Here is a 16014-nt window from a genome sequence, read left to right as displayed (position 1 = left end):
TAATATCCTTGGGTTTAGGTCAATAATAATGATCTTTGGTTTGATTGTTTTTCATCACTGGCTCTAGAGGAAAAGTAAGATGCAAAACACAACTACATTTACACATTCATCTCCCACTTTAAACTCCACTTTTAAATAGATGTCTTTACTTTACCTATCTCCAATGTACAGTGTCGAACAAACCACTGAAATGAACGAACAAAGAGACAATAGTACATTTATAAACACAGATCCTTCAGATATGGATGTCATTGTACTAATACTACTGAGGATGATTTTCCAGAATGACATATAGGCAGTTATATACATTTAAAAAAATCTCAAGCACAATTTAAACAATCTGATCCAAGACACAATGTTCTTGTCACGTGAGCTTACTATAAAGTCTCAGACCAGGCTGCTGGTTTTAGAGGTTTAAAATAGGCAATTTGTGCCCTAAAACATATCACATACAAAGGCACTGAGGGCCAAACTGGCACAGAATAAGGCCTCAACATAATCATTTTGTATTTCTTTTTTGTGTCTACATAAAAACATTATTGGTCTTCATCAGAATTGTAATAAAAAGTTATCTTTGCCAACAGAGGTGGTTCTTTTGCTTAGAGGAATGATTTAAGAAAATCACTTAGTAAGGATATATACTTATTTATACTATAATTTCTACTCAGCATTAGTTTAAAAAATCTCACTGGTCCTCATCGTATTTTTAGATTGAATTAAACCAAATGACATCAAGAAATACTGTGAAAAATATTGTGAAAAATGCACAAGACCTACATTGCTCTTTTAGAAAATGTTTCTTAACAACCCAGTGGAAACATGTTGTTATTATGGGTTTAATTTTAAGTACCACTAAAGAGTTATAAAATACTAATTTTTACTAAAATCAGTTCACTGTAACATCAACACTGAAAAGACATATTAAAATGTTTGAGTACCTCTAATTGAGCTGCTCTTAGAAACCGCATTATGGAAAATATTGCAGATGTGAAATGTGAAGTGCAGTATGTGTGTTACAAAATGTTGCATGATTTTGACGTTTTGAAGTGCTGCCAAAGTGTGTTACACAAATGTTATACTCTATTATGATTATACTATAACACAATGACCATTTCAGGTGCCGCCACATTTTGCTATCATCATTGTTTGATATGTTAATTACTGGCAGTCTATTTCTTTGGAGAAGCATGTTGTGGTCACTGTTGGGTATCACACACAGTATTTCTTCAAGGAGAGCACAATTCAACTGAAGTGAACTGATGAATAATGAATGAATGTGTGCGGGATTAAGGTGTAGTGCAGCCATGACCCCAGGAGGGGGAGCCAGCATACAAGATCAGTCGAGCAGGATGAGCTCGTCTCAGTCCAGTGCTTCAGTACGCCGACATGTAGGCAGCGAGTTTAGGACACTTTTTATTCTACAGTCTCTTAGTCCCTGTTGATTTCCCTCAGCAGGTCTTTGCTGTCTGGGCCTCACGTGTCCCTGCAGTCTGCTCCTTCGGCCCCGCGGTCTCTAAGTTCTAACTATTATCAGTCAACAAGAGAGCGGCTACAGCTGGTCCGACTCCTCTCTGGAGCTCGAGCTCGGCTGCGTGCCTGAGGCCACAGTTCTGGGTGTGGAGGGTGCAGAGGGTTGCGCTGCCGGGTGGCTCAAAGGGTCTTGTGGGCCCTCGTATTGAGGCAGCTCACCCTCTGATGGAAGCTCCCCATCTGAGAGGTAAGGGGGAGGAGGGAGATCAAACCAGGGAGGCCGACTAGGGGAACAGAGAGGAAGAATATGATGTCAGGGCCATGAGCTATTACATAATGACTGTACAAAAGAATATTTTTCACTGGGACCAGCAGCAAAGATTCAGGATGTACAGAAAGGGGTCCTTGACAACATAACATGATTATGTAAGAACATGTCATTATTTAAGGACACCTGCAACCCAGTAAGATTCAAATGTTTGCTTTTTGATTCACATTATCATCATTTAACCCTTTCATATACACCACTTTGTATCCTTTCCACCATATTATGATTTTGTTTTTCCACTTATCCTGAGCAACTGAATCAGAACATCATTCTCTACGTCAATGTTATTGGGCCTCTTTTGGCAAATGTTCACAATATTTGTGTTTTTTTTTGAGGAATTTACAATCAGCTTTCTAAACATTCCTCATTCCTCTTTAATAATAAATGACTACCCAGCAGATTAGAGGATGAATTGTGTTTTACAAATCACATAGCAGCACCACTCAGACAGATGCACATATTTCTGGAAGCATCCTTTTCACCAGTAAAAAAATAACAAACAAGTAAATAAAATTATAGTTTTATTATGTGTATTTAAATCATATGCTAAATTAGATTATACTTCAAGACACTATTTCTGCTTCAAGTGTTTGGTTTAGTCTTGTCTTACAGTGCAAAGCTAGCTTTATGGATACAGAAAAAAGCTTATAAACTTCCATTCAGCTGTTAGAATCATTATTCCTTTCACCTGACATCCAGAACAGCTTGTGAGTATGACGGAGGTGAGTCCATGGAGAGTCCGGAGGGATACAGGGTCCCGGACAGCAGCTGCAGTGCCTGAGGAGTTGAGCTGTACTGGCCCGCTGTGGTCGGGGAGCCGGGGGAGAGACCTGGACCTCCGGGATGGACGTGGCCCCGGTCCAATATAACCAGACGGGACAGCAGCAGGGGCTGGTGGTGGTGGTGGTGATGCGAGCTCCCTCTTACGCCTCTGGGTAGCAGGACGCTTCGCTTCCTCTGGTGATGGAGCACCAAGGCCAGCAACGCCACCACCAAGACGAAGATGACAGCGCTGCCGATGACGGCGTAGGTGATGCTGGGGTAGTAGCGCAGACGATAGTCCAGTGTCACGAAGTCCTGCCCTGGAGCTTCTGTGGGGGACAGGAAGGAGATGAAGAACAAATTGGGGACAGATGATTTGATGATTTAGGAGGTTGGAGCAAAGGAAGGATGAGTGGTGGTGAGGGAGATAAAGAGGGGAACGGAGGAAGGAAGGTTGGAGAGGAGGAGGAAGAGGGAAACAAATTAAGGGAATAGGAGGTTGAGGAAATGGGAGGCGGAGGTTGTGGAGTTGCAGAGCCAGGGGAATGGAGAAGGGAGTAAAGGAGAGGGGCATGAATATCAAGCAGTAAATTGTTCATTCAGAAATGTGTTCTGTGTGATTCAGCCTCTCTAGGAGATGAGAGCACTACATTGTAAGCGTAACAGCAGCCAGACTCTCCCAAGAGCTTCCAGAGACAAGGAGAACAATTGGAGCATCGTGTGCAGTGCAGAGGCTAGTTTTGAGGCCACAGTTCAAAAGTAGGGCCCTCACTCTCTCTGAAGAAAGAGAAAGAACAGAGAGGCTAACTAATTCTTTGTGAAGACGAAACAGCTTACAGCAGTTTTAGATAAAATGGGACTTGTGTTGTTTGGCATTGAAGATAAGAGGAGGCAGAGGAACACCGGGGGCCATCACAGATTGCCATGTTTGTCGCAGGGAAAGGGGTGCAAACTTAAAGTTCACGATGAGTGCCGTGGCCGGCAGTAAGAAATGCAGAGCAGCCGACCTGCTGCCTGAAGTGAGGAAAGGGACTACTGTAATGCCAGAGAGCACTGCAGCTTATTATTCCAGATGGGATGAGGGAATAGCACTTAAACATTTCCGCTGATATTACAGTATGAGAATTTCAATCAGGCACTCAGGGTGAGGCTCATGTAAATGGTGTATCTGCTGCTTACCGGCAGACAGTACTGTTGTACTAAGGAGCGAGGGAGGGAGAGTGGAATGAATCCTATTTATTACGGAGCTGCAGTAAGGCTGTGCTAATGAGAAATGAGCTACATAAAAGTATTTTACAGTTGCTGTTTCAGTTCAAATTGCACTAATGCCTCAGGGGGGCCGTAAACATCAAACCTCCATGCGCCTCCTAAAAAAGTTAAAACACTCATTGGAATACTTTCTATGTTCTGTGTTGGAGGTTTCTGTGTTGCTGATTAACAGGCTGTAGGTATTAACGCCTAATATACACTTAAAAGGACTCACATCTCTATCCACTAGCCATCATGCAGACAGTCAAGGATATTGTCCAGAAATGACCATTACGAGATATCTTGAGGTTGAATCAATAGTCCGAAAATGCTTCCATCTGTAAGGATTAGATCCCCCTGAAACTGCAAAGCAGGCAAGCCTTTTTGGAGCTTTTTGAAGTATTCTAGGCTTATACAGACTTACAGGCTCTTGGGGGATATTGTGTTTAGTACGGGGTAGAGATTCTCCCCACATGTACAAGCAGGAGCTACAGGGCCTCAGAGAATTAAATGAAACGTGCAGAGCTCCACAAAAAGTCAACCGGTGTGACCCTGTTATATTGAGTTATAGGTCTGATCAACACCAACTGAAATGCCCATGAAAGGGAACTTTCTGATTCCAAATAGATTAATACGCCGTTTCTATGTACTGGAATTGAAATCATGCATTGATAGAGGTCACAATGTGTACTTAAAGGAATAGTTCTTAGCTCTGCTATAGTTAATAGCTCTGCTGGTTACCTGTCAACTTTACAACAAGACTCCAGACAGAAGTGGAGAGACTATAAAAGCTCAGTATTTGTCAGAGCAGTTTAGTGGACAAAGCAGCAAGCTATCATTAGAGGAGGGGTATTTTTGTGCCTGTTTTCTCTTTCTTCCAGACACCATGCTGCATGTTTCCTCTGTCTAGCTGACCTTGAAGGCCTGTGGGAGTCCTCAGCAGTGTGTGTGCACACATACTGTTGAATTCCCAACAACAACCAGCCTGGCATACAGCCTATTTATGTACCAGTGTGTAGTCAGGGGCCCCATGCCTTAATTAAATCTAATCTAATTCAGATGCTCCACCCGCCCGCCGCCCCAACCAGGCACCAGCCAATAAAACAAGCCCCCCTCGACCCCTCCCTTGTGATTTAAAATTGGCCAGTCTTTCACGCTACCAATTAATTATGAACTGGCCTCTCAGCAGAGAAAGGCCAAAACAAAGAAGAATTATTTCCATAATTACCTAGTAAAAAAAAAAAGCACAAATAAAGGGATCCTACCGCTGCCACCCTGTGCTGCGTATCAGGTTTCAGTGCAGTCCTCTGGGAGCAGAGTGAAACACACACAAAAGGAACTCATAATGCTGTAACATTAACAATGGGGGCCTATTCTGTACATTAGCGACAGAGGCCTGAAAGGCTGTTTCAAATCACACAGGAGATAAAAAGACAGGGAGAAAAAGAGACTGAAGCAAGTTCCTTTTCTGTCAGAGGAGAGAGGTCCTGTGAGTCGCCCCCCCCCACCTCACCCCCGCTGTGTGTGTGATTGAGCTCCACATTCTGTGTTTCAGCCCATTTTGAGCTGTTAGTTGTAGTTACAGCACAAAGAAAGGTGTGATCACAATGTGCAAAGACAGGTGAGGGGGGTCTAAAAATAACAATGGTAATTCTGATTCAAAAGAAAAGAGTCCCAACTTGTCCTTTGATAGCATAGGATGGCATATCACTATTAGTTTCTATCTGCAGATCTTACTGTTCCCTACTACCTGTAAATTTCATCTCTATGAAAAATTGATTCACACATCGAAGACCTGGAAGCTGGGCCAGGGCCAGATGTTGTGTTTAAGGTACAACAAAGTAGAAAGTGAAAAGCAAATGGAATATTTTTATTTTAAAATCTATGGATCAACATTTCTGCTCATATATCACCCAAATCTCTTGTGATTGGTGCGCTCACACTACATGCGCTCAAAGCGCCTGGTGCTGCTAGCATCTCTGACAGTGTTACTTTGTACCAAATGTATTTGATGGAATTGTCATGATCAAAGTTGAACATCAAAGTTCAGTAGAGGCTTTCCTCTCTTGTCAATCTTGACATGAAAGGCTCAAGTACATTCGTGCTGTCGACCAATAGCAAAGCTGCTTGGACACTGCTGACTTCAAAAGGGCTGAAGTCCAAAGTGAAGGAAGCCTTCCTTTTAGTTCACTCAATTTCAAAGTCTTGTGTGACATAACAAAAATTGAATTTCTAAAGACCTGCTGCATGGCATGTCAGGATACAAGTTGAAGTAGATCAGTGATTTCCCAACCAGGGGTGCTTGTACCACATGGGGTACTTCTGCAGTTGCCAGGGGGTAACTAGCTAGCAAGCAAGCAAGCAAGCAAGCAAGCAAGCAGAGAAGTCTAAACAGTAGCCAAAAAGTAATGGTTGAAACATTCAGCTTCTGCCACTCCAAGTGGAAGTCGTACAAATGCAAACTTGACCAAAGTAACCTAACATATACTATTTAACTGTATGAAAACAATATCGACATTTTAACCATTTTAGGGATGGTCTGCCTAAATTAAAACAAATAAGCTACTTTATAAACATTTAGAACATGTTCATTATCATGTAACCTTTCAAAATACTAACAATCTGTTCTATATAGTGCTACTAGCATACTAGAGTGGATCAGTGAGTGGTACAGATTGAATGTAAAACCCCAATTACCCCACATCAGGAACATTTTGGAGCATTTCTGGGTGAAGCAGCATGTTTAAAAGGGTCTGCACAGAGATGTACTAGTGTTCCACATTAATAACCTCACTCTGCAGGTCCCCCTGTGACATTGGCACCTCTAACAGAGCTTCTATACTGTATTCATAAACTCATAAACCTTCCATATGTGGAGGCTCGCAGAGGGAAGGGGGGGGGGGGGGTGCAAGGAGCAGCCTTTCAACTTAGCCACTTTAATTACATCAGAGTGCCTTCTCCCCACATCTCTCCCCTGTCCTCTTCCTCTCCACCACTCCTGTGCTTTTTGTTCCCCCCTCATGTTTCCCATCTAATACTCACCCCCTCAGCTTTGTGCTTTCCAGAGCTCCATCCTCTCCTCTCCATCCACTCTTCCACTCTGCTCCCCTCTTGTTGGTAATTTACTGTCATGGAGATGGCATGTACCTTCCCTTTATTATATACAACAACTGCACTCAGCCTGGATTACGCACTCAATAAAATATTATCAACAGCAAAGCCTATAGAATCTCTCTTTCAATCTTTCTCCACTGTCTCTTCCTTTCCCTTTACACTCTCCTGCCTTGTTCCCTCTTTCACTGCCTTTTCTCTCTCCAATAGTCTACCACTCTCTTTTTTTTGCATTTCATTATCTCCCGCCTGCATCAATCCTATTACCCCAGCATGAGAGGAGAGAATTATAGGGATATAGAGAGGTCACAGTCAGCACAACAGTGGAGAAAGGAGAGGAGATGAGAGAGGACAGAGTTAGAGACAGATGTGGACTTGTCCAAAGGGAGAGGGAGGAGAGAAAAGCATACAGCGTCTTTCGAACTGAACTGCACACACGCTGCTCCAAACTAGCCTTAAATCTATTACAAGAGACAGAGTCACACAGACCCCCTGCTGTGTGCCTTCAGTACCAGCAACCCACTCTTTCTGCCTGGATCGCTTTTTGTGCTTTCACTGTATTCTTCACCTTTGTTCATTTCTAAACCTGGCTAACAGTCCTCATTTTCTTGTACAGTTTCCTTTTTTCTTCTACTTTTGTGTGAAATAAAAGGAACTAAAACTAATACGGGCATTGTTCGGGCATACCAGGTAAAAACTAGAAACAGATTGATATATTGGTATGTCCGATATTGTTGGCCTTTAAATAAACAAATGCCAAATACATGTTTAAGGTAATTTATAAACAGTGTGGCAATTACATGCTGTATTTTGTCCAACAAAAAGCACAGACAAGTGTATTTTGCAACTGTAAAATGTACACATCTTCGTCTAAAAGTCACAGTGAAATGGAAGCTAGAGCGTCTTTGTCTTTTGAGTGAAACAGAAGATTTGATTGGACCACTCAAAAGCTGAGCAAAATTGATAGTTGAAATTAAATAAAAACAAGATGAGATAGAATATGGGTGCCCACAAATAGAAAATTGTATGCAGCTACTGAAGCAAAGTGACGGTCGATGTTAGTGCACAATAGGCTATTGAGCGTGCAGTGATAAAAACAAGCTCTGAAGCACTCCTTTGTCTGTCTTTAATCAAACTATGCTGTTGGGTTGCTGAGATACAAGCTTTTTTTCTCCTTCCTTTATCCTGATTGGCCAACTGTCAGAATATGCTGGTCCGAAGATGAATGAGCAAAATAAAATGAAAAGAAATCAGGCTATTAAAAAACTCCACATGTCTTAATTGCCACACTTAAAACACATCTGAATAAAGGGAATGGAGACATTTCTACCCTCTGGCTCATTCCTGAGGGAAAAGATAGGGCCTGCACAGATGTGCTGTACTTTCCCTATGCACTGAAGACTCATTTCACATTCACAAAGTGCCATCTTTAAAAAGAGTGCAAAGTGTGTGTCTCTGTGTGTGTGTGTGTGGTGGTGGTGGGGGGGGGCAGTAATCATTCTCTGGCTTCAACATTCCAGGGTTTGCTGCTACGTGTCGAGTACGGCTATCTTCAGCTGATAGAGGTTGGTCACAGCCGTGCTTTCCCTTATTGCAGAGTCACTTTGTCTGACGCTAATTACAGGTGTGGGGCTCATTTGGCAGCTCAGTTGCCACAGTTACGCCCACAACGCCAGAGTGATAAAATGAGTTGCAGATCCAGTGACAGGCTTGGCCAGCTCATAGCTCGGCGCATTAAGTCCAGTATGAGTGAAGGGACCATGAGAACAGAAGAGAAAATAATGAAACCACTAGGGGGCAGACAGCTCTCATGTTTACTTGGCTACATGTACACATATACTCACACACACATTCACACTTCATCCCTTAGTATTGGGCAGGCATCCGGAGCAGCGGGAGGGCGTGCATGAGGTTGAGAGGCGCGTTGGGGGGGGGGGCTGCCATCTGGCTTAAAACACTCGCAAACACATGCACTCACGTGCAATTAACATACAAGTCCCCAAAGGCACATATTGTATGTTCTTACCTTACAGTTAGTTCATGAGATATAAAGTTCAAACACATCCACGCACCCACACATTCACACACAGACTGCTTTCAGATGCTCATATGAGTAAAAACAGCAATACAAACAAAATCCCAGAAATCCTTTCATCCTGGTCCAGAGCAACCTCATGGTGGAGGAATCTGAAAAAAAATGTGGGTGGGGAGGAGGGGTGACTACAAACAGCAACTTGTGGGTTGTTTAGTGCACTCATGCCTTTACTCTCTTCAGACTCCACTACCAGTAGAGAGGAATCTAGGGTGAAGAGAGGGTGAAAAACAAACTCTTAAAAGGGACTTTGGTGGCTATGGTCGCAATAAACTTTGCTAAAAAGGATTATAAAACTGAAGCTATCCCGCTTTTACCGTCTTTCTGACCCAATTTACAACTGCTATCAAACTTAAGTCTTCATGTGGAATATGACACAATCACTCCGCTGCACTTACTCCTTGTACTTTTTCTTTCTCATTGTCTGCATTTTGACTGCATTATGATTTGCTCACATTTTTTATGCACGCTATGCAAAGCAGGTGAGGAGGCGGGATTTTATTTCTGACTCATGAGCGGACCCTGTCTAATGCAATCACTCTGCAAGCCAGATCAACTCCAGAGGTGGTCTGGCTGATCCAGTCACATGCTGATAGTGTTTGTGTGCATGAGCACCCTCCATTAACATATAGCCTTCTTTATCTAGATAAGACATCCAGATATAGATCAAACTTTAATTCCACACAGAAATGGGGTCCATGCGTCACCTCCATCCCAGCTCACACGTTTTCACTATTGCACTCAAGATGTATGGTGTTTGTTTGTGTGCTGCACTTTACAGATGAGACATATCCACTCAGGCAACACTGATAAATGGATACAGGCACCCTCGCTAAGAAATGGTGAACCACAATGGTATTTTCTATCTAGCAGAGACCTGGAAACACTTGATGTTCTCACTGCATGTTACAGTCTGTACAGGTCCAATGTCCTCAATGAAAGGACATAGGATTTTTCATTAGGTTGCTGCTTGACACAATGTATTGGCGGCAAATTAAATACTTTATCGCTCTGACCTGCCAAAGCCTTTTGCATTTTAAACAAGTAAGGGAGAGCTATCAACACATTAAACTCTTGGATTTTAGAAAATAGGACGTGGGTTTTAGAACTTCTAGGACTATTTAATCTCTAAATGACCACCCATTTTAAACCCCTACCCTCCTCTTAGATCTTTGGGTTGTCACCCTTTACTTTAGTGTATGATCACCCTTGTTGTCCTCTGTTAGGTTTTATTGTTTTTATAAACCCTCCCTGCCAACAAACATCCCCCTGGTGGGACATGAACGATTGATTGATTGAAAGCTGCTCTGCCAAGCCATGCTGGGAAGCAAAGCATGTTAACTGCTCTGCGACAGGACTGTTCCAGATCCCTTTGGCATCCCGGTATTAATATTCATGTCCCATGCTGTCACCCTGTTCCTGTTGCTGTGCCCTGTCATGTACTATATGTCTGTTCTCGTTAGCATGCACAGAGAAAGAAGGAATTAATGGACAGGCTGTGTGTGTGTATGTGTGTGTGTGTATATAGTACTCTATAAGTCTGCATGTCTTTTTTCTCATTAAGAACTTCTGCATGTCTTTATGGTTTCATGGAAGAGTGCAATGAACGTGCCTGTGCTGTATGTGTTAGCCTGTCTGTCTCTAAATCTGTCCTTCTGTCTGTCTGTACATCCCTCAGTGTGTGTGTGTGTGTGTGTGTGTGTGTGTGTGTGTGTGTGTGTGAGTGGCGCTTTGGGGAAGGGAGGTTTTCATGCTTCATCTGGCCTCTATTTGCCTGTCCTGTAATAACTTGTCCGCTCCATTGCTTGCCACTATCAGACCCCCCATAACACTCAGTCACAGCTTACTGTGGGCCGCTAGAAGAGTGGAGGGGAGGTGGGTTGCAGTTAATGGATGACTTCAGCATCTGGAGAACATCCACAGAGGAGGAGGAGGAGGAGGAAGAGGGCAGTGGAATGATACATGGGAAGGACAGGACAGGGAGGTTGAAGGGCAGGTTAAAAGAACACATATTTATTGGATCATATTTATATGAACCTATGTGTACAGTATGTATGTGCTTATAGATAGGTTCCTGTGTTATCTACTTGGATGGTGTCTTATAACCCTCGCTTTCTTACCAAGAGTTAGATGAGAAGATTGATACCACTCTGATATCTGAGAGAGATATCGATCCTCTCATCTAACTATTGTGAATAAGCCTACTTCCCAAAATGCTAAACTAATTAATCAATAAATTAATTTACTATAATAATACAATAATTGTAGGTCACCATGATTGTATTATATTATTAGCAGAAGCAACAGTATCAGAAGTAGCAATATTACAAGTGCAACTCTTTTTTGCAGTAAAATAAAATGAATAAAACAAAAGAATGAAAAAAAAAAGAAAAAAGCCATCAGCTATGATAAAGGCAAAGTCTCCACTTCTGGATCTACAGTAAAAAGGACTTAATGTTGTTGTTGACGAGGGAACGTGGGAGAGCAGCGAAGTGAGACAGAAGAGTCGCCGCTGCAACACAGTGGGGAAAGACTCTAAGGTGTATTCATGAATAACAGGCCTTAGACTGTTGGTGAAAAGATGGGCTACGAATATCACCTTTGCTTGTGTATCACAGAGAATCAGACTCAGTAGGAGCTGCAAAAACAAAGACGTGTCACTCATTATTCTATTCGTAACATGCATGCTTCAACTGAAGCACAGAAGTGGGAGCTTTTTTTTTTTTTTTAGAAACCCAGTGGTTGTGAAGGGTAGGTAATTTTTTTTCCTGGAGGAAAGGGAAGAATGGGGAGGGTGAAAGGTTGCTCAGGATCGTTGAGAGGCTTTGACTATGAGCCCGTCCCACCAAACCTGAAGAGTACGGTCACCATGGCAACTGTTCTTTGGGGCCGAAAGGTGAGTTAGGAAGGGGGAACTCACATATGCCTGACACATGCGCACAAACAGATGGCGCTCAAAGCCAAGATGTGATGGAGATGAGTGATAAGACTGTGGAGATTTAGAATCTCATTCAAGAGCCTGTGTGCATTTGCAGGGATGGGATCCGCAGGCTTCAACCAGCCTCCTCAGGAGGGACAGGAGACTATTATAAACTGTAGCCTGCAGCTAGACCGACAAAACAGCAGGCGGGATGATATGCAGGAGTCACAGAGGAGACACAGACTCATCTGACAGTCTCAGTGACAGGAGGCTGATATGGGACGACAGAAGTAGCACTAGTTGGGGTAGAATGTTGAAGAAGAGCGCTGGCTGAGACAATACAGACTGTGAATATTTTATAAAATGAATGTTTTTTTTCCCTCTTCTCTGAAATATATTCCGGCCATGAGGATGATCTAACATCATAAAGTGTGCCATACTATGTTAAAACTGGTGAGAACAGAATTATGAAAGCACAGTAGGGAATTTAAATACCCCGCTTTCACATGTATCTGCTGTGCGTCCCGGTGGACAGAGGAGAGCTACACAAATATTATATAAGGCCTGTGGATGAGCATTCCTTAACCGTGTAAAACACCACATTCCTTTCCATTACAGCTGGCCTCTAATATAAGATGGATTTATTAGAAGTCAGACACAAGGTCAACTGAGAAGGTAAACTGTACCCGAGGCAGCCTGACCAAAAAAACATGATGTAAGACAGTGTTTGAGGAGGATGAGGCTGAGTTGATCAGCAAATGATGCTGTCAGATGGGTATTTGGATAAAAAGCGACTATTTTAGAGGCACACAGCTAAGGAGAAAGACTATCACCCTATTACTGAGAGTCTGGCAGCAGTAGCAGGGTGTAACAGGACTCGTCTTTTAATGACTGGGTACAGCAGTGACTGTGCTGTTCTGCCAGCATCCCAGGGTTTTAGCTACAGTGTGACGTTCTTTCTTATTTCTTTGTTCTTATGTTCTCAGATTTTTTTTACTGTCAACCAAAACCTTTGTTTCATAGCTCTTCAAAGCATTCAGGTCTACTGTGTGTCATCAAGAGCTTGAACTGAAAGCATTTTTTCAACTTGAACAATATGCTCCAGTCCCACATCAACAACAAAGTACGCACCTTTTCTCAGATAGTGAAGAGCATCTCGAAATATTAAAAGTTTAAAGCATTTTGCAAGTGGTTTCTGAATGTTTTAAGTCATTAACTACAATATAATGCCAAGATGCCAAACATATTCCAAAATGTGCAAGGTTTAGAATAATATCCTTTTCTTTCAGGAGGTTTATTTCTGTCAATGCTGCAAGAGAATCAAATTGTAGAGACGGGAGGTGTATTTGAAACTGATAATCCATCACAATGAAACTTGCCTTCTTTTGGTCATTGTTTGCTATTGTTGCGTAGTAATTTAATTGTGCATGGGGAATGTTTTGAAACCTCTTCTTTGGAGATGCATTCATGGAAACTCCAACATTTGCCTTGACAGGCATCCAGCAGATATTTTATTGGGAGACCAACCCTGGAAAAAGCCCATAGAGGTGGCATGAAAAGGTTAATGTGAATATTGTAATTCATTTAAACATTTGGAGTTCAGCATTTCAGCTGACTCTCAAATCTCTAATGTCATAGCGTCCTTGACTGCACTAATAAGGAAGTGTCTTGTTTTACAACGAATTAAATCTAAAAACGTGTCATGCTTACAAAAATGGTCAGCAGTAATGAGCGGTGTGCAGGAAAGAAAGGCCTGTTAATTGTAAAACACTGGCATAGTCCTTTAACAAAAACTTGCTGTAAATCTTCATAAGGTAGCTGTCACTGTAAATGCCTGTAGTTAGATTGCTAGTGCTTATCCAACTCTCTGTAGCGTTCGAATCAGCGCATGGTTACTGCTGCTTGTTTTAAGTTGAGTGTGTGCAAGCTGCCCGTGTAGACGCCAATCTTATTGATCACATAAATGGGAGTTAAGCCATCAGTCATTCTCAGCCTGCCACTTACAGATTCACCTCCTGAGTTCGTCCCATAGTACTGGCAGGTCTGCATATGAGATTAAAGCAGGTTAAAAAGGTTGCTGTGGTGCAGCTTATTGTATCAATGCTGACATTATGACACACACAGATGAAAGATACAGTGTCTGTCTTTTATTTCAGCACTTACCTACACAGTGTTGGATTCTGTGAAAACAAGAATCCATTTGTGAGCAATGTGGTATCTTTCTTTCTGTTTGGGTGTAAAGTTGCAATACTATGAACTGGAAGTTAAAATCCAATTATTTCTACTGTTCAGAGTAAATTAATGTAACCGCATTTCAGCATTTGTCAAAAGCAGAGCACTTAATGTTCCCTTTCCAAATACACAAGATAATGTGTTATGAAAATTATATTGAATCGAAACACAAACAGCAGAAAACACAGAAAACTGGAGACAAACTGTCAAATTGAATGTTTATATTGGATTTTCATAGCAGTACAAGTAACTGCTGCAGCACTCTCAGGTTTAATTCTGACACACACTGTGCAATCAAGAAAACCACACACACACACACCGGGATTAATTAAGATGTGCAGAGACCTCTTTCTTAACTACAATGTAGAAAATGGACAGTTGTGGAATAACTTTCTTTCTACCTGAATTTATTTTCCAACTGATTGTGTATACAATTTCATCACTTAAATCACTTAAGAGTTTAACATGCATCAAACCCGCCAAGTGCAAGTGTCACTTTCATATATTGCTGCATAATCTGGAATGCTTGAGTACTATTAAGATACAAGATGGAAATAAAAAACACATACATACAAACCCTGCTTTAGCAATCTGTCTGTTTGTATGTTTTTGTGTGCATCCATAAGTATGCAGAACGGCCAGTCAATGCCGTTTAAGGCCAAAGGCCAGCATGGACAGCCTGCTCCAGGCTTATCTGTTGAAGGTACAGTGAGCAGCGGCTCCCCACATCACAGGCCCACTTTATCCTGGCAGGCCACGCTACGATAAGTCTGAGCTCAGAGAGGAGAGGGGCGCATGGAAGTCAGGCCAGGATCTGGCTTCAGATTAAGTGGGATAAACCCTGCAACGACACACACACACACACATACACATTCATACTGTACACACACACACAGTAATGGATATACAGACACGCAAACATGGACACGCCAAAAAAAGTTGTCTGCAAAGAGCATTAAAGTCTTTTGCAGCCAAGCAGAAACACACATGCACACACACACACACACAATATCAGTGCCCACATACAATGCCGGTCCTCCCATGGCTTCAGTTCTGCCCTGTTCTTCTCCTGGTTAAGAAACAGAGCAAGACCCCTGATGCCCATTCCACCATCTAATCCCCTTTCCTTCAACAATAGGCCTGGTCAGGCTGGTGGAAGTGCGAGGAGCCCTTGCGTCTTTTATCAAAGTCGAACAACAGAACAACACAGCCCATTGCTGAAGGTCTATGGCTCCTGCTCATATCTCTGTGTTCGGCCAGAGTGTAATCAATGGCCTCTGCCTGAGTGATAGGACGTGGAGCACGATGGTCGGCTGTGCAGCTTGCACATATTTGCTCCAAGAGACAGTTAGGGTTGAGGAAGCATTGAAAAGATTGGGGATCAGTGCCTAAGGGGAGGCTGGTATCTGGAGGTCAGAGATAAGGCTGGTCCCAGAGCGTTCTCTGAGAGAGGTGTTTGAAGTCATGACCTTTTATGTATGAGAACGCAAGGTGGAGCCAATCAGTGAAGAACACTGGTCATGCATGCTGTGCAGTCTGAATAAACAATGAGGAGCTGTGCTGACGAAAAATGAGGAGGGGATAGAAAAAAAAAAATCCCAGCAGGAATCCTGGTTTGCTTCACCAGAAGGAATGCTAAGTATGTCACCATCTCTGTGTGGTCTTTTGCATACTGCCTAGCTATTATTGCATCTCAATATTTCCCTTGTCTCTCATCCTCCTTTTCTTTCCCTGCACATGTGGAAATGGCTGCCTGCATGTTCTTGAAGACCAAAAGAATGAGCAGCAATGTTCAATAAATTGCAACGATGTGACAAACAACAATTGTTTGGCATCTCCTCCCCTTATTTA

At 42.5% G+C, this 16014-nt stretch overlaps 1 protein-coding gene across 1 annotated transcript in view; it reads right to left on the bottom strand.

Moving 5' to 3' along the window:
• Positions 1-1549: 1549 nt before the first annotated feature.
• ldlrad3 (low density lipoprotein receptor class A domain containing 3) overlaps positions 1550-16014 on the bottom strand; it is a 60084-nt gene continuing 45619 nt past the window's right edge. The window contains exons 5-6 of the mRNA XM_070907050.1: positions 2487-2889; positions 1550-1754 (exon numbers count right to left, since the gene is read on the bottom strand). Coding sequence (XP_070763151.1) covers positions 1550-1754; positions 2487-2889 — 608 coding nt within the window. The remainder of the gene's footprint in view (positions 1755-2486; positions 2890-16014) is intronic.

Source organism: Enoplosus armatus, chromosome 6 (genome assembly GCF_043641665.1).
Source record: "Enoplosus armatus isolate fEnoArm2 chromosome 6, fEnoArm2.hap1, whole genome shotgun sequence".
In the NCBI taxonomy this organism is placed as follows: Eukaryota; Metazoa; Chordata; class Actinopteri; order Centrarchiformes; family Enoplosidae; genus Enoplosus; species Enoplosus armatus.
This window is presented reverse-complemented; position numbering and strand designations above follow the sequence as displayed.